The sequence below is a fragment of the Cydia splendana genome, chromosome 10 (genome assembly GCF_910591565.1).
Source record: "Cydia splendana chromosome 10, ilCydSple1.2, whole genome shotgun sequence".
Lineage (NCBI taxonomy): Eukaryota > Metazoa > Arthropoda > Insecta > Lepidoptera > Tortricidae > Cydia > Cydia splendana.
Window position 1 is genome coordinate 10,385,936 of NC_085969.1, and position 27,428 is coordinate 10,413,363.

General features: G+C 35.7%; 1 protein-coding gene across 1 annotated transcript in view; it reads right to left on the reverse strand.

Annotated features, from left to right (window-relative positions):
- The window catches only part of LOC134794272 (transcription factor collier), a 62,640-nt gene extending 40,785 nt beyond the window's left edge, over positions 1 to 21,855 (reverse strand). The window contains exons 1-6 of the mRNA XM_063766030.1: positions 21,736 to 21,855; positions 19,468 to 19,603; positions 13,357 to 13,513; positions 11,600 to 11,663; positions 8,094 to 8,149; positions 1,139 to 1,212 (exon numbers count right to left, since the gene is read on the reverse strand). Coding sequence (XP_063622100.1) covers positions 1,139 to 1,212; positions 8,094 to 8,149; positions 11,600 to 11,663; positions 13,357 to 13,513; positions 19,468 to 19,595 — 479 coding nt within the window. The 5' untranslated portion in view covers positions 19,596 to 19,603; positions 21,736 to 21,855. The remainder of the gene's footprint in view (positions 1 to 1,138; positions 1,213 to 8,093; positions 8,150 to 11,599; positions 11,664 to 13,356; positions 13,514 to 19,467; positions 19,604 to 21,735) is intronic.
- Positions 21,856 to 27,428: the final 5,573 nt, after the last annotated feature.

Sequence of the window (27,428 nt, forward strand, 5' to 3'; positions counted from 1 at the left end):
ACAATTGGTACATCAAAGTTCGTGTGAATACAAAAATATTCTATACTTTACATACTTTCAAACTATAGGTAATATAATTTTGTGTCATTATTGTTACGTATTTTTGTTCCGTTCTTTAAAGTTTGTATCCGGTTGTATTGTTTATTCTTAAAAAGCAGGTAATTCAATTTACATAAGTAAACATTTACACAGTATTTAGATACACCATGTCATTGAAATATGTGCATCAATAAAAGTCAAGCCATTACAGAACGTGGATATACAAAAACAATGTCCAGAAGCCTACTCCACACAATGTTTGCGTTGTGTACATTGCGCGCCCTACCGGGCCTCCTTGACGCGAAGGGCAAAGACATTGAAAGGACAGACTCCCCCGAGACTCCTCCCCTGAAGACGTGCGGACGGGACGCACATATCTCGCAGAAAGAGTGCGCGATATTGCATCTAAGGTGGAATAAAATTTTAATTGCTCACACAGATGCAGCTTTGTGTCGATACGCTACTATTCCACGCACACGTCGCTTCAACGGCGAGACGCAATGCCGGCCGCAAATTCCCTATGCTTACCTAGCACAACGCTCAGTCGAACTAGTGTAACTGTGAACTAGGATCCGTTGCTAATATGTGTAATATCAGAGCGCGCTTATTCTAGTTCAGGTGCGGATTCGACTCGCCTACGCAAGGTAAGCGATAGAAATAAAACCGTATGACCGGAAAAACAACCGCAAATAAATGGTTAAATTAATAAGGACTCTCACTTCGCTGTTTTGGTGAAGTTTAGTATTACGAGTAAGGACTTGAAGTTAGATCTCGGTGTTAGGATACGCTAATTTTTATTTCAAAAGTTTCCCTACTATTGTTTTATTACATTTTTGTTTGAAACAGTAGGTAAGGTACATGCATTGAAAAAAATCCATGAAGTCTTGCTTTAAATTCCAAATAAGTGTCTTATGCATTGTTGATACAGTAAAATGCTTGATGTGTGGCATCAATAGCGAGTTAGTAAGAATGATGACACGCAGAAAATACAACGTTTATGACAGATGAACGTTATGACAGTTCTACGAACTGAAGTTTTTTCCTTCATAATGTTTGAACACATAGATAATCGGAAATAATAATTTGGGGAGGTTCTTACCTGCACATAACTTCGTGTGTTAGTAGAACTCTGCACATTTCGGGGTTTTTGTCCTGACCTTCATACACTATTGGCTGTAACAATGAAAATGTATGTTTAATTCGGATTTTGTTAAGTGAAAAAATATGATCTGTGATAAATAGTACTTCTTCACGGTCGAATGAGTTATCTAATTAAAAATCAGCGGCAAGATAAGATTTTTCATCTTCATCAAGTTATTATTTTTGCTAATTTATGTACCCCTTCCGCATAATCGCGAGGCGTTATCTACGAGCCGGATTAACATGCGCCCGCTACTTTATATACAAGTCTAATAAAATACATATTTATTTCACTATATAAAATCTAAATCAATATTTATAAAATTTTACCTGAAAATGGGTCCAATATAAAACATTAGTTGAACGAAACTTGTGAAATATACAATCAGTAGGTTATTACCAAATTAAATACGTGTGAGTATGCAAACGTATACCTATAGTTCGTTTTTTTAGCATTAGAAATAAGGTAAACAATCTTGACATGTCTTTTAATTGAAAAACACATTTTAAAAATAAGTTACGGCATATATGTAACAATTACACAAGTAATAGTTATTGATTTTTAAAAATTGATTTATTGTTGCAGTTCATAAAATCTTTGTTAAGACTCCCTGTCTGACTGATTGGTGAATCTCTACGAATTAAGAAGTCTTCAACCAGTTGCACTTGAAATGTTACCCATAATTGAGTCGAGTAGCAGACCAGTAGTTCAGGGCGCCCCCTGCGCTGCCACATTAATATCTAATCAGTGCGTTAGGGGGCTAATCCGACCTACACGATATGGACCAAATGTGCAATGTTATTTTTAGGGTTGAGCTGCCCTGCAGGGATACCACGCTATTTATCGTTCGCGTAAAACCATTTTGTCGTGCTGTATAAAAATGAACTTTAAAACGATGGGTATTAAGTCGCAAATTAAGCCATTTTTATATACACGTAAACACCAACCGCCTTAAGGTTAGTTTTATACGAAACGACATATTCGTCTATTTCTTTGTGTCTCTAGGATATCTACATTGACGGAGATAGTTATGGGCAGGACACTTCTTCTTAACTTGATACTTTACTTTTCATTTTAAATTTGCTAGGAAACGTCCTTAGGTAAGTATTAATAGGGTTCAATATTTTTCAGATTTTTACCTACTTAAGAAAGATAGAGAACGGACAGTTATACATACATACTTACTAATGGAGAGACAGCAAAATTTAGACGTAGGTATATATAATTACTACAACTGGCTGCCCTAAGTAGTGAAGACGCCACTGCCTCTGAGTCGACTAGATACAGTTTAGTAATCCTTCCCTAATTCCACCACCATTACCATGATATAACACCCTAACTCCAAAACATCATTTTTTCGTCCAACAAAATATTTAATTGAATATGAAATGACGGGGTATTAGTCTTTTGTTGCAGGGATTTCGTAGGATTCTGTACTCGTGGGGTCTTATAATAGGTGTTCAAGGGTCAGAAAAAAGTATTTAAGCATAGCTAGCATTAGGGGTCGGACTTAAGGTTAGGGGGCATCAGGTGCGCGGCAGATGAGGTACGATTGGAATCATAATGCGTTTAGATTTAAATAGAACTGTTATTAGATTTAAATGCGGCTTTACAACCTGGGACGTCGTTGCGAAATCATGTCAACTAGTTTAAAGTTAATAGGAAATTAAATTAAATTTAGTATAATGATAGCTACAATATAATATTATAGTCTTTATGACACATCTCATCATAAGAGAAAACAATAAAGGTTAAATTAAAGTTTGAACGCCAGACGGAGCTATATTAAAAAGGTTCACGATTTATAAAAAGGTAATTCAAATACATGTATCTCTCCTTATTTGTTTTATTTTAAAAGTCACTAAACAAACTCCTTAGAGTATTGTCGCGAAGTGTCCTTTAACTAAAACCACGTCAGTGCCACAATATAAATGAAACCAGTGGCATAGTTGTACCGTTTCAAGTTGATTCCCTCAAATCCTGTGGGATGCCGCGCTGGGCATGCCCGTCGCATGGGATTCAATCTCTGGGGAATTTGGGGGGATTTAAAAAAAAATGGACACTGGTGCCCGCTACTGTCCTGGAGGGTGTTCAATATTAATTATTATGCACATTCATAATTTAGAGAACACTAAGATTAGTTTATTGTTCAATATAATCTATAATCTACATACGATTATAGATAATTTTTATGTATTTTGTGGCTAAAAATTCAGGCTATGATTTTTAAGTTATTTAATTAAGATTTCTTTTTTTTTTGTCGGTGAAATATTGCGTTTATGTACATAGTTGCTATATTGGGCTAGGTCACCCATGCTATGTTTTATTTATTTTTTAGGTATTAGTTTTAGTTTTGTAGGTAGTTTATATTTTAGGTTATATTTTATTGTAATAAGTTTGATATTAATTATGTTTATGGTTTTAAATAAAAACTCCATTAAGATTTCTATATTGAATATAGGGATAAGGGACTAATAACGAACAAAAAATGCCTAATGATTACTCCTTGTTGTTATCCCTCGTCTATTAAAACATTGTATGCAAATATTAACATTTACGCACCATTGTTGTTGTAAAAAACTTTATTTCTCAAAGAAATTTACATTTCGCTTGATGAGAAAAATTGCATAAAATACAAGTACATTTATCTTGAATTACGTCATTACGTTTACGATTTTAATTGCATTCCTATTCTGCATACAGATCTAAGGAAGCGCCAGATGTAGTCAAAGTGCTGCAATAATTGTGTAGGTACCTATTTTGTTGCAACTGTAGTGATAGAGAATTTGGGATGCGATTCGGCAAAAGCAACTAAGTGATGTCACCTAGAGGCTAGATGTTTTTCGTTGCCCAACTAAGAAAACTAGTAAATAGCACTTCATGTAGACAAAGACAACATTGGCGCGCACCGCCATATATTTTTGAAATGTTCAAAAATAAACTTTTATTTGCCTGGATGCAACGTTGTTCTCAATTTATGGACAAACAAGAAATAAAAACTGAGGCAGCGGCAAGACGTAGTGTGCACCAAACAACGTGGGGCGTGATTTACATGAACGACAACGCACCGAGACTTTTAAATTGAAGACAATATTATGCTTCCGCGCGATGCTAGTACGACTTATTTACATTTGTCATATTTACTCGTATTGTCACAGTTTTGTTTTAGAAATGGGAGAATCTAGAATCCTGAAGTAAAATAAGACTAACATGTCCAATTTTTCCTTAACCCATAGCCCAGAACTAGGTTTCGGTCCGACTTTCTTGAGTTTACAGGCGCATTTTAATTACTATGAGCCACTCTTTTCCAGCAGGTCTAAACCGACGCAATGGGGGGCGTATTATAAGTACCTAGTGTACCTACTTAATTCATTATTTACACAAGGATTTTCTAAAGACCATTTACATAGGTTTTTGGAAATATTATGCGATATTGCACCAACGGAAAACAAAGTTTGGGGAAATGACGATTCAGAAATTAAGGTCATGAAATGACAAATATTGAACCAAATATTGACCTAGTTATTTATTGACTCGAAAGTACAGATAAATGATTCCTATCAACTACACAATTATTATACCAACTTTACTAGACTATAATTATCGCTATAAAGAACATACTATACCACCCCAGCATCCGAAAGTCATTTTCCCAACAAAAAGCTTCAAATTAATATGTTGTATGAACGTAGTTAAGTAAACATAATCAGTCGGCCACGTGCGCCGCGCACGCCTCGCCATTCAGCTCGTATGGGATTTGCCCGAATCTCATTCCAGTGAGTCACAATCTTAAGACTAAATTCAAACAGAGGGTAGTAAATTGATGTTTTAGATATTGATATGATAGTGATTTAGTATGGGAACACAAATAATCCGGTTATTTAAGTTAGATTGGGGTAGGTTAGATCGGAATGGATACAATAAGTAATGCAAAACAAGTCTCTCTCTTGCAAATATACTTATTTGTAACGCACGAACTTTTGTTTTTACTAAGAACAAATTTTTTGTACCCATGGTAAGGTGAACAAACGCGTGGCTCTTTTAGAAGGATCAAGGGGTCAATACAAGGATTTCGTACCTATTAAATTGTTTTTTGCAACCAGAGGTTTACTTTCAGGAACAGAAAGGCTTTTATTTTGCTTTGATATGCCATCTCCGATAAACCAATCCGTGTTAAGAGGGAAGTAATAGCTACTGACAAAAGGTACCTACTTTTTTCATACAAATTCCATTTTGGGAGAAAACGTTTTCCACTAACTAAATCTTAACATATCACTTTGATTTTGATGTCGATCGCTTCAGCATAATATATTCTAGGTTTATAAATTCGCTTTATTTTTAAATAAAAAAAAAGTTGTATTGCAAATTAAAAAAAAGAAAACCCATAAAGCTAGTTTTTCATTGTGTCAATAACATACAAAAAAATCATGGAGAATGGGAAATATTTAGAAGTGGAAAAACGTTTTCTCTTTTCGTATGGACGATCACATGACTTCCCTATTAAGCGTTTTGCTTAGCAGAACATAACAGCTTACATGAACCACACTGATATAACATTTTTCCTAAACTAGAGTTGCGTGTCCCGTTCGCATGCACCAACATTAGCTGATTGCCGTGTGCCCTCGGCCTAACGTTTTAATACAATTAAATCGTCCTCTATTATCTAGACGCCATCTTGAAATCGCTATTTTTGTGGAACGACTGTCTTGCGTGTCGGTGACAAAGTGGTACAGTTATGTTGGTGTAATTATTAATCGGTGTAGCTTTTACCTGAACTTAGTGTACCTTTAGTACTTAAATGTGTGTTATTTACCTATTCTTATTTGATCATACGACATTGTGAAAGCTTGCATGATGCATATTGGTTATGTTATAATAGCTGAAATATTCAGAAAAAAAGGTAAACTCATCATGTGTAATTGTGTAAGTTAATGATTCGGTCAAATTGTGTTTTTTGAAAAACTAATTACTTATAGCCAGCATTCATTAAATGTAGTATGATTCCTTTGGGTATGGTGCTTTACGCACATTGGTGTCCCATCCCCTCCACCTGAGCAACCCCCCCTTTTAGCATGAAATATATCCCGGTTGGTAGTTTTTTTTTTATTTTTCCAGGATTAGTCCGGTTTCCTCACGATTTTTTCCTTCACGGAAAAGCGACTGGTAAATATCAAATGATATTTCGTACATAAGTTTAAAAATCTCTTTGGTATGAAATACTCGTTGGGTCCGAACCCGTGACCTCCGGATTAAAAGTCGCACGCTCTTACCGCTAGGCCATATGGCCACCAGCGTTTCACGTAACTTTTCCGTACAAGCAGTAAACTTACGCCTAAACCCAATCTTAACAAAGTCGGGTGCACCCCGCACGAAACGCTGCACCAACTGGAAACGTACGTAATTCTTGTTTAACGTTCGTAAGTTAATTATGTTGGCGGCATAAATCTCTAGTAATTGGGTTCTGGTTACGCAACTCTGAGAGGTAGGACGTGTTGAAATTATATATGTGGACGAAGTTTCATGATTTTTACGCTTAATTTGCTTATGAATTTACGTACGTGAAAATTGTAAGGGCATTTTTCAAGCTAGGTATGTACCTACATATATTATATATACATAGTTAAACGTACATAAATGGACTAATCTGATTTAAAATTAAGTTTTTGACAGCTATATTTGGTGACTTTATTAAAGATAATTATGACATTAAAAATGATTGATTTTCTCCTATTATTATTTAGATACATTGGTATGTAACTAACCCATTCTCCAAATCCGTACTTGGTGTACGGATTTATAGAATGGGTATGTCTAAAGGGTACTCTTTTATTGCTTTAAATTGTGTACATAACAGACAAATGTTAAATAATTTGTTTTATGTATGTTGCAAATGGCTTTGGAATAAAAATATTTATTTTCAATTTAGATTGTACAATATTTACCTACACAAACCTCTCGTCACGTTATGTAACCAGTTTTCAATTGGAATTCTCAAATAACCTATTATTAATCCCTAAATTACTAAACCCTTCTCCGGCTGTCAGTCAAAAACTTTACTCGCACGTATCAAATTCTATCGATTATATGAAATTGCAACACGAGATGATAATGAAGGTGCATGGCCAAGGGTACAATTCCACATTACTTCTTAACAGTCCGTTACATAGAATTTGACATTTATCTAGTTCAACTTTTAATTAATGCAAAAAAAATATTTGACCTAATTCAATGAAAATAAAATTCGGTCAAAGAGGAAAAACTTCTGTTAAGAAAAATTAATTAAAGATAGCTGTAGTGATAAGAGATGATAGTGGAAACTTAAATTTATGTACCTACTAATTTTAATATTTAGGCAGTTATATCGTTATTCTGCATAAAATAATCCTAAATAGTCAGGTAAATCACGAACAGGGGGTAAAAACAACTCGAATACCGCTCTGTCACTTCAAATTGTGACGAGTTGACGACTCTCACGCCTCAAATTCTATCGAATATAAAATTGCAACCGGAGATAGTGGTAATGATGGCAGGGTGGGGATTAGGTCTAATCGGGCGACGGCGATGACAATCTGAGCGCCACGTGGCGCGCGCGTGGCGCCAAATGTTGGGCCAGTTTGGCACCCGGGCACTCTGGCCAGTGGGAGGGTTGAGCGGTTTAGTGCAATTGGTTTTTGGTATCCTGTGTTAAATAAAATCTGAATACGTTATTATAATCTTGTAATTAAGTTATTTGAAGTAAAGTTTCAGAAACCAAAAGTCCGATAAAAGAATATTTGTATATGTATAGAGTAGGTAAAGTATAAAAATGAATATTTAAGAAAAAGGATTTAATAGGTACCTAAATTAACTTCATATTCTTACTTAATAGTAATAATATGAGAATAGATGGGTTCGAACCCGTAACAAATCTTACCTGTTTGGTCACTGAGTCTATTAGTCGAACAAATATGTCCTGCTCTTGTCTGATACCTGTAAAGAAAAATAGTATAAATATAAGGGCATAAGTATTAAACTAGCTGGCAGTAAAACAACCGTAGATATCACAATCAATTGTGAACTTTAATTGAACTACATAAAGTCCATTTTGATATATTTATTGACACACTTGGCAATTGGCAGTTATTGCCTGCAACTTGAAAATAACGGCATCAAAGTAATATCAGTCGTAATTCCATAACATAAAGTCCATTTAAGTTTTGTACAAAATGAAACAAGTAGCACGTAGCCGGCTACGCGCTGGCTACGGCGTAGCAGTCGTAGCAGTGTAGAGACATTGCACAATTTGTTAACCTCCTGAAATTGCCTGCACTAGTCGTTTCCTCTCTGCATTTTTCACGCGACAAGAATTAAAATAGACGTAAAATGTTCTTAGAAAAAGTTGGTTGCAAACAAGAACAAAAACATGAATAAGGCCAGTTCGAGTTTTAGTTATTCGATCTGTTTCCAAAATGACACTCATCTGTCAGTGTCAAAAGTGACATTTCTTCAACCAATAATTTCACTTTTGACACTGACAGATCAGTATCATATCGCAAACAGATCGAAAAACTACAACTCGAATTAGCCTAATAGTACGGGAAGTAGTGTCATAAGGTGCAAATTTTGGTATCGGATGAATTCACTTAGCACAGATGTAATATACGTAAAGCTAAGCTAATTGAGCCCGGTAGACATCCGCCACCCCTGGCAGGTAGGCAGGGGGGGCAGTCATAAACGCATTCCCACTCCGTCAAAAAAAAAGGGGGGAGGGGGCAGTCAAAGTAATTTGTAATGGATTCAAGCTTTCAACTCCCTTTTAACCCCGTTAGAGGATGAATTTTAAAAAATGCTGAAATTACTTTTCTTGTATTCTAATAATATACGCATATAAAAAGTTTCAAGCCCCATACTCGAAAAATTTTTTGATCTCCACACAAATTTTCAACCCCTATTTCGCCACCTTTGGGGATGAACTTTCAAAAACGCTGAAATTAGTTTTCTTGTATTTCAATAATATATGTTTTAACGAAGTTTAAAATTCCTACCTTAAAATAAAACATGAACCCCATACAAACTTTCATTACCTTTTTAACACCCTTAGGGGTTGAATTTTTCAAAATCGCTTCTTATCTCTTGTACACATTATAAATGTACCCTAGTGTGCAGATTTCAACTTTCTAGCATTTGTAGTTTCGGCTGATAATAGTAATAGTTGAATAAAAAAAATAGCAAACCGATTTTGATTTAAGCGTCAATGTTTTTATTTTTTTCTATTAAACTGTACATTAAATGTCTCAAAAATGAATTCCTCATGCCCGATTTATCTGGAAATGATACCAAACTCGAGGTGGTAGGTAAATAGAAGCCGATAGAGGGTGTGTAACTTTGGATGCCCCCCTGCCTACCCACCAGGGGGTGGCGGATGGCTACCGAGCTAGATTGGCTTAGCTTTACGTATACTACATCTGCGCCAAGTGAATTCATCCGATACCAAAATTTGCACGTCCAATACGCACGTGACACTACTTCCCTCACTACAAATGACGATGACAAATAAACGTCAATGACGCAAATATACCAATGTACTTACGAGAACTTTCCAAAGTTGCGAAACTTTCCACATGAGAATTTCTCGGTAACTTCTTAGAATGTTCTCGAGAACGAGAATTTATTTATTTATCGTAGTTTATAGCATAAATATTCACGATAGTTTAGGTGTAGTATCCTTACCCCCAGAAAATTCCGACTTTTGGTCTACCGCTTCCGGTCAGAAAAATGTATGACGGCCCGGCCAAACGGTCAGACCTAGGTGGGGGGTGCTCGACCAAATGTCAGAGAGGGACCCTGGCAGTTTTTGACGCCGCCATGTTTTTTTCAATATGGCCGACTTTTTTTTTTATTTTTTCAAGTTTGTCCTAGCTCGCTGAAATTTTGCTCACGGAATCTCGGGGTCCCCTAGATACCTATGAAAAATGTTGTTTTGGAAAAATGCTGCAATTGCGGGAAAACTGGCCACTTTTATTTTGTATGGCAACTTTTAAACGGTGCGTGATAGGTAGGGGGTGCTCGACCAAATGTCATAGATGGCCCCGAGACAAAACAAACTGCATTTAAAAAAATCATTATGGCCTTTTTTTTTAATTTTTTCAATTTGGTCCGAGCGCGCTGAGATTTGGCATGGCGGGAGATAGAGGCCTCTAGATTCCTATGACAAAAAATTTTTTTTTGAAAAAATCCAAGATGGCGGAACAATAATTTCCATGTTGCAGGAATGTTCTGAGAACATTCTCGAGAACGTTTCCGCTTTTTGGGAATGTTCTGCAATTTGTACATTGCTACGCAAATATGTGAAAAATAGTGAAAATGAAAAACAATAATTAACTAAATACTAACAATTAACTAAATATTCAAATGCAATCTAATCCAATACACCGATTCCTTACTACGTCTTACAGGCCAATTCGAACGTACACTGATATTTGAATGATGTCGTTCAATTATCGCGCATTTCGCTCTCGCCAATACATGTACGGACAAGTGCAAGCGAAATACGCGATAACTAAATGACATCATTCAGTCAGATATCAATTCTGATGTCAGTGAACTTTTGAATTGGCCTGTTAATCAATTTCGTGATAATGTCATAAATATATCTCATAATATAAAAAAAAATTAACAGTCAACAACAGAAGTTGCTAAGCGGACCAGGTGTTTAAAATGATCTTGACGAGACTTTATTGTTAAGAGAATAAGAGCGTGTCAAGGTAGTTTTGAACACCTCGCCCGCTTAGCAACTTCTGCTGCTGACTGAACATGTTGCGAACTAGTTTTGGATGGGACGATTTTATTTTCCATGTTCCAATCTTTACTGAACTACCGAGAACATGCAATACAAACTAAACTAGATCACATTATCTTCCGATACTCTATTCTTGGCAGCAAACATAGTCTAAGAGGCTAAGACGCAATCATCATTCATAGGCCAAGAGACAGTCTGTTCAGTGCCAATTTTCCATTATCCCGCTCTAACGGCAAGACGGCAAATATTTACAATGCGACCGACGTCTGTATTGTCTTCGACATCTATCAAACACCAAGCTATCCCATGCAGCTACCTACAACCTTATGACAATAAATGTAAAGTTCAAATTGGGTTGCTGGAGGTCGCTTAAGATTTGGCAGAACATCTAATACCACAATATCCCATGCAGGTCTCAACTTCCGTATATCAATGGTATAGAGTTAAAATTAGGTTGAAGGCGGTCATTCGAGATTTGGCTGGTTTGTGTGCAGCCGGACTATGACATTATGAATAAGTGACGTGTAAGTTGTCTCACTGGATTTGAGAAACTGAATCTTGTGTGTGTTTATTTGTCAATGGTTCTAAGATCAATAGGTTCAATGCTTATGAGAGATCGTGTAGAACTTTGTGGTACTCACCATTAGCGTAAAGTAATTGTAGCCTATATTGAATGCCGTTGTTTGTCTTCTGGCCTTCGGCTTCCTAGAAACATAATCGTTATTTAGTAATGTATACAAAATAACTACTAAACGATATAGGTAAAAGTCTCATTTTACGTCGATATAAAAATATTGTAACATTGCAAAAACATAAAAAATAAAACAGTCTAGTTAAGAACCTCCTCTAGAAAGAAAAATAATGGTCAACACCATATCATTTTATTGATTGTCCGTTTCAGCGTTCTTCGACATGGTACATGAACATTTTCTTACTTTTCTTTTTGTAAAAGACATTAAACCAGATATGTATACAGTTCAGTTTTTTATGCAATAAAGTTTGAATTAATAAAAGAGCAGTCTTAATATTTCTTAAACGAACAAAATTATATGTACAAGTGGATCTACTAGTAATACAAGAAAGACTTGCATTTTATTACGAGTATCGCCATAATGGCGTGTCAAAATGTGCGCGTTTGCCATCTGAATAATTAAATGCCACGTGTGAATGTCCGTAAATATATGGCGTGTATACACCTAAATATAAACAAAGGCATTTATTTTCTATTTAAAGAAAACTATGCACACAAAGTAACTAATGCTTTTGAAAGCAACGGTTCCGTAAGACTAGAAATCCTAGCTTAGGATGGGACTGAAAATCCATAAAAAATATATCCGGGATTTTTTGTCGAAATAAAGTTCATAAAATATGAATTGAAATACGATCAATAATATTGCTGGAAAAGTTGATTTCCGATCATAACTCTAGTCTGCATATTCCTCGCTTAATGTCTTCGAGCAGCATATTTTCGTAGTTGGACAGACAGATGATATCAGAAATCAATGGAGTATCAATCAGGCTGCGCATGACAGCCGACCATTGTGCGCGTGATTTTAATACGTAATTACGGCATGGACTGTATAGGATCGAGATTTTATTAAATGCTGTATCATAGGGATCAAATATTTATCCATAAATCTGATGAAATACCACAGTAGAGAAGCAACCATTAACACGTAAACCATAACGAACAATAAACATGCCCACTTAACTTTCCTCCGTTTTTTTTTCCACGTGTAAGTACCTTAAGCTTTTCATTATATGTGCCTACATTAGGTGTTTTTCTCGCATTCGCGTAAATGTTAAGTTTATAAATGAAATTGGCACAAACAGAACAAGATCTACGAGCATTTCTAAGAGCATTTGAATTCTAAACTTAGAGGCCAAAACAAAATGCCAAAACACACAGCCATTCTAACAGCCATTTTTTTCTCGAACGCGGGTGCGTAGCAAATATGCCATCGATTACGCTCTGTAGCGAACGAAACGAAATTGTTACTGTGGCACTAATATGGAAGAGTGATAGAGACAGACTACCGTATTATTCACCACGCAGCGAACGATTGTCATCTTGGCTAATACGCACCCAGTTTTTGAATCTCGTTTAGTATGTGACGTAGGTACAGCCATATTCGAACTTTAAGATACGTCAAATATTAGATATGGAAACGATATAAATTGGATATGTCAGTCTCAAACAAGTGTCAAAAGTGACGTTTTGGTTTGTAGAAACCTCCAAACCAAAACGTCACTTTCACTTCAAAGAAATCCATATCGTTGCCATATCTATTATTTGACGTATCTTAAAGTTCGTATATGGCTGATACTAAATAACGGTGATAAAAACACCCTGGATATAACTATATGTTTTGTTATGTGATTATATGTAGGTAGGTACCTGGTCCTTTTCAATGAAGCCGATGAAGGCGGTGCGCTCGATTTCAACAGGCTGGCCGGAGCGGTCGTACAGCGCCACCACGAAGTGGAAGAAGTTGCTCTTGCGCAGGTTGCTCGGCGGCTGCTTCTCGAAGTGCGCGCGTCCGACGCCCACGGTACTGTGCAAAAAGAACATTTTTTCAGAACATTAACAGGGATCAATTCAAAAACTAAGCAACCCTGGAAGTCGTTGCTTTCCCAGATTTGCAGGTGGCCTATTAAGGGGCCCACAGATTACCAGTTCGCCAGTTTAGTGTAGCAACTAAAGCGTTTCTTTTTATTGCTTTAAGGAACACATACGCCACTTTTGCATTTAGAATATAATGTAACCTAATACTCCTAGAATATGACCAGGACCACTACCTGATCCTCGGTGGTAAGCGATTAAATCTGTAACTGTATTAGTATGTAGGAACTTTCCTCGGGCCCGATACGGATTTTGAAATGACATCTATTAGACATCTTTTAGACATCACCAAGATATGATAACGATATGTTTAAGATCTAACCTGTCAAATTTGACATATGCGCGATTCTGGAAATACTGTTGAACGATTTCCACAGGATATGACTTAGAGATCCAATTCACATCGAATAGATATCTTACTCTGACGTAATAGTGACATTGGTTGCCCGAATTGCGCTGCAAAAGAGAACTAGTTGATATCTAAACTATAACGTATCTAGAATGGATCTAGTACGTGTCGTCTTTTGTGAATATCTTGAAGTTCGAATACGGCAGCTCGTCTCATTAATTTGCTTTTGATATAATTTAACATGATTAAATGTATGACACACTAAAGTTTTTAAAACCTCTTTTTAATCTTACACGACAAACGCGAGCTTTTACCCGTAAAAAAAACAAATATTATTTTAATCTGACAGTTACCTAGTACATGCTGAGACTTGAGTTCGTCCACCTACTTCATGTTGACCTAGTGTAGATACTTTATACTCTTGTAATTCATAAATAATTCAAACAAAAAACAAAGGTGAATCTCAACAAAGATTGACAAAAGACTCGCGCCCGTGAACAAAAAAGCCCGATGGTACCTAATCGCGTAACATCGTGCCGAAACTGGTTGCGATAAATAAAACAATGGAGTGTCGCGTGCGAGAGTATAAAATGGCAATCGCGAAACCAATTTGTTTACGCAAATTCTGCAGCGGGGAGAGATGAATGGGCGACCATAGCGTAATACGGTACGGTAATGCTCCGATAGTGCGGAAACGTTACCTAACATCGATGAGATACGTAAATTACGTAATACGTAAGTATTTAAAATTAATTTTAAGAGTCTTGTGGAAGTTTTGTGTTTAGAAGGAACAGAATCAATACTCATATATCCATTTAAATTGAGGTCCAGGGAATTTTGAGTCGTGTGTGTGTGTCGTTTTTGAGAGGAGGCCTGTGTCGAGAAGTCAGACATTTGAGGGATTTTATACCTCACTTCAAACAAGATAAAATTAGAACTTACCTACAAAATAGAGAGTTTGTTCTACAAATTTCGTCATAGGAAGTATTTCGCCATTTTTAATCCTATTTTATAGGTACTATTTATAACATTGCATCTTACTCGTACTATTTCTGTCAGTCCCTGTAGGTAAATGACCTCAATGATATATAAGACTAATGATGTGGTGTATTATTTATTGAACACATACATTTGTGGAGTTCAGGAATACGCTAAAATATCCCTTGCCTACTTCCAATAAGGTCTCAGTTAAAACATTGGTCCCTCTATTAAGACCGAGACCACGTGTCGATATCGAGGTGTGTGGCGCTATTCTGTGTGTCATCACTCTATTTTGTGTTATCGATATTTTAGTTGAATTGCACATAAATCTTACAAACGAATTGTATATAGGTAGTTACGTAGGTAGTTTGTTTTATTTAAAAAATAAACAATATCTAAATGTGAATTGATTCGCAAAATAAAATATTAAACTATAACGTATAAGTATAGTATTGTGTACCTAGTCAACTCAGTATCATTGACAACTAGACTTTTTGTATAAGGTAATATTTCTATAGATCATTTCTTAGTTTTTTACCTAATCATTGCCAATAGCTCGGTAAAATTATAATACAACGCAAACAAAGTGAGTCCCCAAAATCTGCACAGTAACGGTAACTCAATAAATCATTTTTAAAAGGATTATAATCTATTCCATTGTCTTTCTTAGCGTTTCACAGCCCCGCGGTCCATGAATACGGGTGTCTATTGACAAATAGAACGTTCACTGTTGAAGGAATGTAGAATTTATGACCATAATATTTTCGACCGAAAACGTGAGGCGGTATTTTTTGCCTCTCAGCTGCGGTAGTGAGCTGTTTTTGTAAACGGTGTACCAAGCTACCAAGTAAACTGTTAATGTAAGTTTGTACAAGCGTAACGAATTTGAGATTAGTAAAGGTATTTAATGAACTATACAGTGAAATACATATCATCTATCTTGGTTTACCCAAAGAGTTATAAATATTGATATAAATTGAAGTAATCGGCCTACTAGTATAATGCAATCAATCTAATAGTACCTACCAATAACTCCAGATGGATACGCATGCTTAAGTGCATGCTTGAGTATATTTCACTACCTTTATATGAATAATATTCTTTTTGATTGATTTGATTGAAAAGTTAGTAAATTTTACGAATTGTTTAAATGTAATTGATACATTTTTGAGGATATTTTTGGCGACCATTTCATATAACAGCGATTGTCATTATTTTAAATTTGAGCTTATTTTACTCGAGTAGCCTATGTTTTAATTAATCAACAATACCGATTCTCCACTCCTACTCCAACTAATCGACGCCAGTTGTTTTTTTAAACCGGCGTTCAAGTAGACCAATGCAATTTAATAAAAGCTTCTAATAGCGAGGTTAATGATCCGAGCTGGTTACAAATGACGCTGTCATCGCGCCCTGCGTGATCACTGATGGTACCGGATAATCACTTTGATTGTTCAACTTATTAAAAATATTGAGTGCCATGTGGCGTTTTATTGAAACATAAGTTAAATTGATTACTTATGACGACCTCATTGCTCTCATTGGTAATGATGGTGAAATAAGAAACATAGTTTTAAACATACTTAATAATTTTATTAATTAGGTTAAGACTTGACAACATTTAAGTCCTGCACTCGAATCAGTTTTTAAGACTCTTATGATTCAGTTGAAACTCGAGTTCTTTTCAACTTGATAAACACACGAGTCTTTTGTAGATAGGTACTTGAGTTATTTTCAGAGAACTCTCATTATTTACAAAAAAAAATCAAAATGCATTTTCTTCATGTAAAATTGACGGGTTATGTAGGTACACAAATATACAATAACGCCTATTTTCTTCACGTTGTCGGAGTCTTTATTCGGAGGCTTGAGTTAAGTCCTTTTGGGTTGCGCTTCAAAGAGACTCAATAATGGACTCGACTAGAGACTTAATACACTCTGAAGTATTAAGCGCCGAGTCTCGTAAAACGTGTTCTTCAAACTTAGACTCAAAAGACTCGAGTCCCTACCAACACTATTAATAATTATATTTTACTCTTACAATTATCCCATATTGCTAGTTAGATTGTACCACAAAACATATGTATTCGGGTTTAATTAAATAAATCGATCAGAAACCACCATTGATTCAAATTAAGTAATAAAATATTTAAATAAGTACAGATAGAATAACAAACACTTGAACATGAAGCGTGCGACAGATGGGGCGGTTGCTCTGTGCACACAATGCGCGCTAATTCCAGCATCAATAGATACGTCATATTATACGCTAACTGTACCAAATGCTCACTCTTGTTGCACAAATACGTTATTTTTGGGGGTTGTTGGGAAAACAAATGTGTTCTTAGTTATGGGCGCGATGGAAAATTAAATATTGTTGCGGCATACCCCATTTCTAATTGCTGATACTTACTTGTACAGTACTGTAAATATATTGTTTTTTTTATATAAGTAGAATATAATACTTTACTCAATTAAAGATACTTTAATTACATTTTTAATCAAACATAGAAGCAGAGAAGGGATATGTACCTATTCCTTTTTCTATGTACTTCTTTTCTGCAACTTTACAAAACAACCATGTATTCAAATTGTGTCGATTAGGTACAGTACATTCATATAAATTTATATACCTACGGTAATGATATTTTTTTGTCTCGGCAAAACATTATCATTCAGTTTGTCAGGTACGATTGTATTCACTTTATTTTCGATATTCTAAACATTTCTTACTTATTATATACATTTCTTAAAAAATCAAGTCAACTGTACAGAACAATACAACCAACACGTTTAGCTTTTGATACAATAACAGTCCGTCCCCAAAAAAGCGGGACACCGGTGTCCCCCCTCGCATGATTAATGGCGCCCTCTATGAATACGCACTTGTTACTGTTCATTATCGCACGCTCGCCCCTGATTGGTCGATAATGAAGTCATTGTTGCATCGGCAGGTCGGTAGCAGGTTGAATAATGACGGGGAAATAATGGTTTTACGAAGTGTATGGATTTTTGCGATTCTTGTTAGTATTTGTTTAGTTTGCAAAAATAGTAAGGCGGCCCTAGTGGGACTCCGTTTCGTGGTTCAGTTTAAGGGGCCCACTGATTAACAGTCCGCCGGACGGTATCGACCTGTCAGCTAGAACAAAATTTTGACAGTTCCGAACAATTGACAGGCCGATACCGTCCGGCGGACTGTTAATCAGTGGGCTCCTTTAGACTGTCACCTTTCCACTAACTTTGCCTACATCACTAACTAGATGCTTACTTTAAAATAGAGAATGGAATATGGCCAAATGATTTACATAATATGTATGTATTTCGATTGTAACCTACTAATTCGGTTGTTACCTTCTAATACGTTAATAGTAATATAGATTTTATTCTTTATCGATTTTTTTTATAGTGTACTTACCTACCAACTTAATATAATTATTGTAGGTAAGTACCTATTTCCTCTTCCATTATTGGAAATAATGAGATTTCTTTTTTTGTTAAAAAATTCACAGTGCTTTTTTGGTACGGACCTATACATCTATAAATTCTATAAAAGTTATAATTTGTAGCTCAATTATTCATATTTCTTAAGTTTATCTAGGGAATTGACAGTTTTCATACCGCCGACCTACCTATATCAAGCATTTATTTATTTATGGGAATTATATTCCAGTAAATATAAATTCTTACCGAACAGCATCTTTATTTATAAACATAGGCTTAAATAACCATAGAGTCCCCTTGTTAATCCCATGCAGCTATTTAATGTCACACGGACATTTGGTGCCGTTTGCTCACTTTGCGGCTCTAATACGATTTGCCGTAACAACATTATTGTGATGCTCTTTTCGGGAGCTAAAAGGTTTATGAAAAGTGTAAATATAAAGGGATATTGAAACTTTATTGTATTATGGAAAAACTGAAGCTATATTTCTTATATACTTTCGCTTTAATAATGACTTTCTTATGTAAAATACTTTTATTTACACTCTATGAAATTGAAAATAGGTACCTACTATTTTGATAATTTACTATGTTAATAATAAATTTTGATTTATATAATTTTATTAATATTAGGACATTGCATGATTAATTTTAGCAATGACCTGTATTTGACTTGCTAGATGTAACGTTCTTTATTTACTTGGCCAAATAAAGAACTTGAAACTTGAATTTGAAACTTTAATACAAAAATTGTATTCAATTAACATCACACACGACTTTTACTAGAAGTAGATTTATCTGTCTATCTGTTTATCTATCTATCTAAAGTCACATAGGTACCAGGTTGGAGCCAAGTAGCCAACCTTGATTTTCCTGCAATCAGCGCTCAGTAAGTCAAAAACTCGCCAAATAACTTTATCTTAGCCTTTTCTGGCCAGGGCTTAGCCAACCTGCCAATAGTTAACGCTCCGTAGCGTAGCGTAGTCATCTCTCTCTATCCTCTTCCATATTAGTGCGACAGTGCCATTGCGTTTCGTTCGCTCCGGAGCGTTAAAGGTTGGCACCTTTGGTACGCACCCAGCTCTTAGCTCAAAGAACAAAGCCTAAGGACTTACTTGGTGTTGTCAACTAGTGAGCTGGGCGTCATCCAGGCTCGAGTGAGCGGCTCTTCTTTGAGCGACGTGACGGGGCCGCGCGGCTGAGCGTGCAGCCCGCCCGCGTCCTGGTGGTGCAGGCCGAACATGAGGCCTCCTGCACAAGTTACCAACACTGAATTAGTAAAAGACTCACCAGGCTTCGCAGCGACTACGTATAAACATGTAAGTAACTATTCGAGGAAAGCGGCGATAGACATAACGGTACCTAAGTTTATACATGGTAAAGAAAAAAATGTTGACTTCAACTTTTACTACGGCTAGGTACTATCAATTGTGTGATCCTTCTGCTCAGCAAGTGTATCATAGTCCTTTATAACAATTTAGATAACATTTGACACAAAATTTATGGCTGATATGAAGTAATAGATTCTATATAAATTAAAATAGGTGTTTTTTTACACAATAACCCGCAAACTAGCCGCTTCCCTGATGCACAGGGTATGGAACAGCACCACCAGCTTAGTGAATGGAGATGGGACAAATCAATTCTATTTTTCTGGGTGAAAATACTTAAATTTTCGAGTTACATCACCCCAATAATTTATTGTTAAGTATAAAATATCTGGCGCCCTCTATAGTATTTTGGTGTTTTACGATTTATTTTATTTTATTTTAGTAAACTAACCAATTTTTTAACATGTAGGTACTTATAAAAATATGGATTTTATTTAGGTAAGTTAGAAATAAATATTATTGATTCATGCACTCATAAATTTTCTAAGTCACATTAAAAAAAAGACATTTATATTCTTATTATATTTATTTTTCTCACAAAATTAATAAGGTTAAAAATGTTCGCGGTCGATTACATCGGAACAAAAGAAAAGTGCCAACGTACGAATAACTGGGGTATAACAATTATAATCATGAGTGATATTGTTTAAATGAAAAATAAACAATTAATAATGATTATACTACCTAATATTGTCTTCTACTCTACTCATGAAATAAAACTATTGAAACGGAAATATACGCGATATAATCCGTTTCAATCAACTATTAATTTATTATTGTGATAACAAATAAAAAAAATACACAGAAAATTTAACTTAAAACCAGTTTTTGCGTTTAGGTATAAAATAAAATTTAAAATCTTTGTGATATAGGCAAAATGGCGGATTTATTAGTCTAAATTTAGTACTTAAGTGACACACGAAATAAAATCAAACAAAACAAAAATGTCATAAAATACAAGCACTTGAAAATAAACTTAATTTTGCAAAACTAACCAACGTTTTATAATTGATAAGGAAAACATTATTTCAAATGCTAATAAAAAAACATATTTTGTGTAAGGATAAAATATACCTAAAAGCTCGCTACTTTGTTCAAATAAATATACAGGTAACCGGCATTGTGTAATTAAGCTAAAATACTTACCAGACATTTTTACAAACCCAATTTCATTGAAGTTAACAATATTTATCCGTAATAAAACCGTTATCTTAATACTTCTACTATGATGTGACGCAATGTAAATTGCAAAATAAAATGTCAATTTATCAAAACTGATTAAGCAAATAATAAAGAAACATTAGGCGACTTCGACCAAAATAAAACAAAACTTTAAACACATTGATTTAAACTTTCACGATTATTAAACATTATCAAACTGCACCCGGGACTTAATCGCGTATTTAAGTTTTAAAATTTAAAACTGCAGTTTGATAAAACTTTAAACAGTTAAATAATCTATAATTAAAAATCTAGATTAGGTACATACAGGAGTTGACTATATTGTTTTCAAGTAAGTAAACGTAAATAAATACTTACATAAATTATTTTCCAAACAAATGTTATAACATTTAATAAAAATATTTAGGTAAGAATCTTAACTTAATTATGGGTCTGGCGTGTTGGAAATCGACTTCTACCTTCTTCATATTGCAAAATAAATAAGATCAAGAACTGGACTTAAAACTGAATAGCAAATTAAGTTAAACATCAAGAAATACCTTCATATGTCGAAATAATGCGACAAATAAGCAAATAAATTAGTAGGTATGAGTTTCTTATAAGGAGTTGTCACAAATTAAATCAAGAATACTGTGGTGAATATGTTTCGGGTCGTAAAGTTGTATTAAATCAATATAAAAATGAAGCCGAACATAAAACTTTACATGACAATAATAAGGAATAAAAAGTATAAAACTTCGTCTTAATAATACTCCTAAACCAAAAACTAGGTATCGTAACAAGTATTACGTGAAAATGTAAGAAAAATACCTGAAGACCTCGGCGCGGCCGGCGGGTACAGCTTCCGTCCCCATCCCACCGGGTCGAGCTCGAGCGGCGGCCACGGCGAGCCCGAGTACCCGCCCGCCGCCGCGTTCAGCTCGTCCGACCGAATCGCGAACCGGCCCGAACCACCCGCGAACTCTCCCGGACCCGCACGAACGGTTAGCGCGCCGCTTTTGAATTGCGAATCGAATCTTTTTGATTTTGCGAACGGATTATTTGCAAGACAATTTTAAAATTAAGAGAGGTATGTTGTTAAGTAGTTGGGAATTTTTATAATGTCCGTTGCATAATTCTTCAAACTTCGATAAAAATTTAGAAAACCCGAAATATTACTTAAATTCTAATCCAAAAACACTTAGAAAAGATAGAGAATATTGCACGTGAGCCCAAAATAGCAAGTGTAAAGTTTGCGAATGACAGCCAGGATTCGTTATCGTATGTGCGTTAGGGGATCGAGTCCCGGTTGTACGGGCGATCCCGCTGTGGATTTGCGGAACACTAACAAGCGTCGCGGGAGAGCGCCGAGTGCCTGCCGCGGAGCCCCCGTCCCCCTGAGGGAGGCGCCCAGGGGACACGCCCTCGCCTTACGAGCGGGACGGCGCGACTGCCCTAGGTGGCGCCACATTTCTATATCAATTCAAAATTCGAAATACTAATAAACTATAGTTTTTTGTTTTAAAAAACAGCCAGTATTTATCTTTCTATTATTAAAATATTTTTAAGGTTTATTCGCGTGCGATGCGAGCGTTGTCGAGTTGTCTAATGGAAGGTCGGTGCGAGGTTTCCCTCAGAGACCGCTCGGCGGCGCGCGGGTAAGGGATGCCTTTAGTGGTGAGACGCACAGCATCTCTCTGGACCAGCCGCCAGGGGACGGCCCTCGAGGATCACTTATTAAACCACGTTAGACTGACGATGATGAAATTTCACTGGGAATTGACTTTAACTACTCGTGAGATGAGGTTTTGTTGGCTCATTTGTTATGACGTGATTAAGTATGCTGTAATATCGGTAAATTATCGTAGGTATGTATTTGTAAAAAGAAATCTCTATTCGGAATTTTAATGGAATCTTAAATCGCTAAAATATATAACATTAAAAAGGAAACATAGTAGTTTTTGATTTTATTCGCTATTTTACCGACTTAAAAAGTGTTTTATAACAAGATCAACACCAGTCAACCAGTCAGCTTCAAAAGCTTAAAACTGGAACTGAAACCTACTTTTACAACTAGTCATTTGATTATTATAAAAGTTAATATCACCGTCGCGGTAGTCATGGACTGGGCGTACGTAATTATAATTTTAATCTAATAAGTACATCTCCATATTAGATTTAAAGTAAGTATACGTTTGGCTGAGTTTGTTAAGTTTAAATAAAACAATAATTTAGATTGTGCACAGGATTGTCTTCCCCATCATCAATACAACGAAATCTCTAGAACAGTCCTGAAATTTGGTATGTATGTTAATTAAAGGTCTCTTTTTCATGTCCACCATATTTGACATTTGGGGACCTCGACGAACCGCCACCATCTTGGAAAATTTGTAAGTACAAGCTTGAAAAAAATTGCGTTTTACCCGGAATCTAAGTTTTCTAGAACAATATGATGTATGGCAACATTAAAGCCGATTAAATTCTACGCAAAAAGTCATCGACACTTTTGTAGAAAAAATACTTGTTCTTAGAGAAAATACTTGCTGAATCCAGATTTAGCGCTTATAGCCTTTCAGGGGATATTCTCTTAATCGGAAAGTTGGAAGAATATGAATTCCACTTTTGTCTATAGGTACATTTGTACATGATCTACCCCAATATCAACATATTACTCGACTGTGACTTAACCTTAGATGGCGCCATCTATGAGATTTGGGTTAAAGGGCATCCAGGGCATAAAATTCCTTAAAAAAAAACAAAAAAATTATACAATTCTAGGGATTGACAGAGCAAGCTATGCTGGCGCCATCTGCTAAATACTTCGACCGGCAACCCCATTACACACAGGTTTTCCTTGGCTGTTACGATTACCTAGTATGCGTGGTGGGCCAGTGTCAGCGACGAGTTAAAACGAATGCAAATATTAAGGTATTGTTATGTATTAGGTAAGTAGGTAACAAAAGACTGATTTAACTGCAAATAGGTTACCTACTCTATGAAATAATTTAAGTTTTTTTTATACCACGTCGCTGGCAAACAGGTATCGGCCCGCCTGATGGTAAGCGATCATCGTAACCTATGGATATCTGCATCTCCAGTTAAGTATCTTAATGGTCATTTAAATCATGAGATTCAGTTAATAACCAGAATGATTGTTTATACCAGCGTCCAGCGGTCGGCAACAGGCTATTATGTGGCCCTTGGCTGCTAAAAGGTTGCCGACCGCTGGTTTATACACTAACCCCTTATTCATAAACGCGCTACAAGCCTCAATTAGCTAATAATCGTTTGTCTTTATCTGTCATTTTGACTTATGTATTTGTTATCATTGTTAGAAAGGGATAAAACATATTTCAACTAAATCAGGCCCGTAAAGTTTTATGAATAAGGGGGTTAACTTTTCTTTGTCTAGCTTGTCAACTACAATTTTGTACCTAACACATTCACTGCCTTTTCACTGAAGTAAAGTAAAGGTAAACAAACCAAGTAGTCCCCACGAAGTAATTATTAGGTATTACACGCAAATCATAGACAATTACATTCAAAGTGCAGATTTTCGTTCCATTTGCCTGTATATATGTTGCAGTCAAAAGTGTGAACTGGTCAAAAGAACTTTTAACCGACAAAAACAGGCAAAACTGCTTTTGACTGAGTATGTTGGTCAAAAGTAGTTTTACCTCAAAATCATACCTATTTCTGGCAGCAGTTTCGTTTTTAGGGCGTAGCAAAAAAATAATAACCCTAACCTACCTATCTCTATTCTGGGAACAGTTTCGTTTTTAGGGCGTAGCAAAAAAAAAATAACCCTAACCTACCTATTTCTGCGAATGCTTTTGACTGATAGTATCAGTCACAATTACTATTAACCAATGATTTTCAAGTAAAACTACTTTTGACCAACATGCTCAGTCAAAAGCAGTTTTGCCTGTTTTTGTCGGTTAAAAGTTCTTTTGACCAGTTCACACTTTTGACTGCGACATATACATGAAATGAAGCAAATCTGCTAAAAACGTCTAGGACCTAGGTACTGTTTGAACATATAGGTATATGTATAGTACCAATGAATAAATCAAGCGTAGGTATTTAAAAACTGTCTGATTGCGTCATTAGCGGTTGACTGGTAGAGAATGCGTCAAGGCTTTAAGTCCGCCTTTTGTACTTTTTACTTGTGTTCTCTGCTTTTGACGAAGATGTTTCATGAGCCAAGTATATTGATGATAATGATGATGTCACTATAATATTTCAAATATAAAACACTCATCCTGATTTCTCACTACTCAAAAAATACATAAATAATCACCATCAACATCAAAACACCCTTTCCCCAACAATTCCCAAATTTCCAACATCAGTAACAAACTTGGGTCTCCTGAGTGCTGGGCGGTCTGGAGAGACCGCCCCGCCACGCCTACCTCTGGCCACGCCCACTCGGTGTGCCTAGAGAATACGCTACAAGACGTATTGAGAATTATATATTAGGGCTTTAATTTATAACAAAATATGTAGCAGACGGTGCTTTCTAAAATATAATTACTTTGTAAATTATTTATACAGACTTTATGTATTTTAAGGAGAATTTATAACTAAAAGTATCAGCAACAGTTTAACTGTTCTATATATATGTAGAGGCATCTCTGTTTGTTAAGCTATCAGATAATGGTAGATACTTTTGACTTATTGTCTGATGCTGTATTTTTGATGCAGACTATACATATGATTTTTTTTTTAATGACTTTTTTGGCTTAAAAATAAAATTATTTCCTCGTAGACATAATTCTTTTTTTTTTGTGATTCGAGGAAAATATTAGATTTATCCTACTACATACATTAATGTACACCTATCTGCAAAAGAGCATGGCCACTTTTTAAATTAATTCCCTTCATAATATTGTGTCCATGCAATTTTGCAGCTTGCTGTACCAACCTAGGTCTCACGCTTAATATAGCTAACACTGCATGGCATTGGCAATGACAAAGTCTGGCATGTCATCATTAATTACTGCCAAATTTCTATGAAAATATGACACTCCTTCGCTTTCGGACTCTTTTGCCTTAGGTATACGATAGTCCATCCTAAAATTGGCACTGCATTCCAATGTTGTCGAAAATATTTTTTTGATCGAACAAATTGAAACAATTAAAATGTAATGGTACCAATAGAAAAATTATAATTTATTTCAATAAATTGAAGAAGCTTTTGAAATGCCTTCGGTGGCAGGAGACTATGGTAGATGATCTTTTAATAATAATTTTGTTTCAACCATTGCGATGCACATGATTGTACAATACGAGTATGAATGAAAGAATGACATGAATAAAAACCGGCCAAATGCGAGTCGGACTCGCGCACGAAGGGTTCCGTACCATTACGCAAAAAACGGCAAAAAATCACGTTTGTTGCATGGGAGCCCCACTTAAATATTTCACACAACACAATTTTAGTCTGTTTTTAGTATTGGTTGTTGTAGCGACAACAGAAATAAATCATCTGTGAAAATTTCAACTGTCTAGTTATCACTGTTCATGAGATACAGCCTGGTGACAGACAGACGGACAGACAGACGGACACAGTGGAGCCTTAGTAATAAGGTCCCGTTTTTACCCTTTGGGTACGAAACCCTAAATATGAAAACTTGCATTAAGTTTATAAGCATCAAACTTTTCATCTCCGTACCCCACATCCATGGATCGACCCCTCATCATTTAATATTTTCAAAGTCATTCAGTTGTTATTACTTTTTTTCTAAATTGAGAATACCTAGCGTTAGAAAATGTAATTTCTGATTAAGTCTGAGATTTCATCTTAAGGGAAATTCTAAGCATAACACATTACTAACACAAGCAAGTACCTGACAGCCTATAAATAATTAAGTCTGCAAGCGTAATTTCCCTTCGGACCACCGCTTAGGCATCTGATCTGATTACTATACCGATCTAGATCCATTGTTCCCGGTAAGGTGCCGGAAACCGGTTGCGCATGCTAACTCGACATTGTGAAATAGAAAATATTTATTTGGAGCAATACATAACACATAAATACAACAACATTGTCAATTATACCATATGCCTAGCCCGAGACATATCATATATTATTTCACTAGAAGAAGCCTTAAGTTATATCGGCTTCCTAGCATAGTCGGCAGTGAGTCTGCCTACGAAGTTGGAGTCCCGGGCTTGAACCGTTTGAATCCCGGTAAGGGCATTTATCTGTTCAAAGGATCACAGTTAAAATTGAAAATTTTACTGTAAAAAAATGCTTACTACAATCAATTAAAATTCCAAATCTTTCGACCTCATTTGCTCAGTGCCAACTGACTGTGGCTTGATCGATTATTCCATAACACAGTCCAATTATGATTGACTGCAACAGGAACCTTTACTGGATAATTAATTAATTCACATGGGAAATTAAAGTCGATTTTTGAGGTAAGAAATAATCATACATTCGAAGTTTTTGAAAACACGTTTTACTATTAAATACTCTCCAATAACATCACCTGGCCCCAATTTCACCACGGCTACAA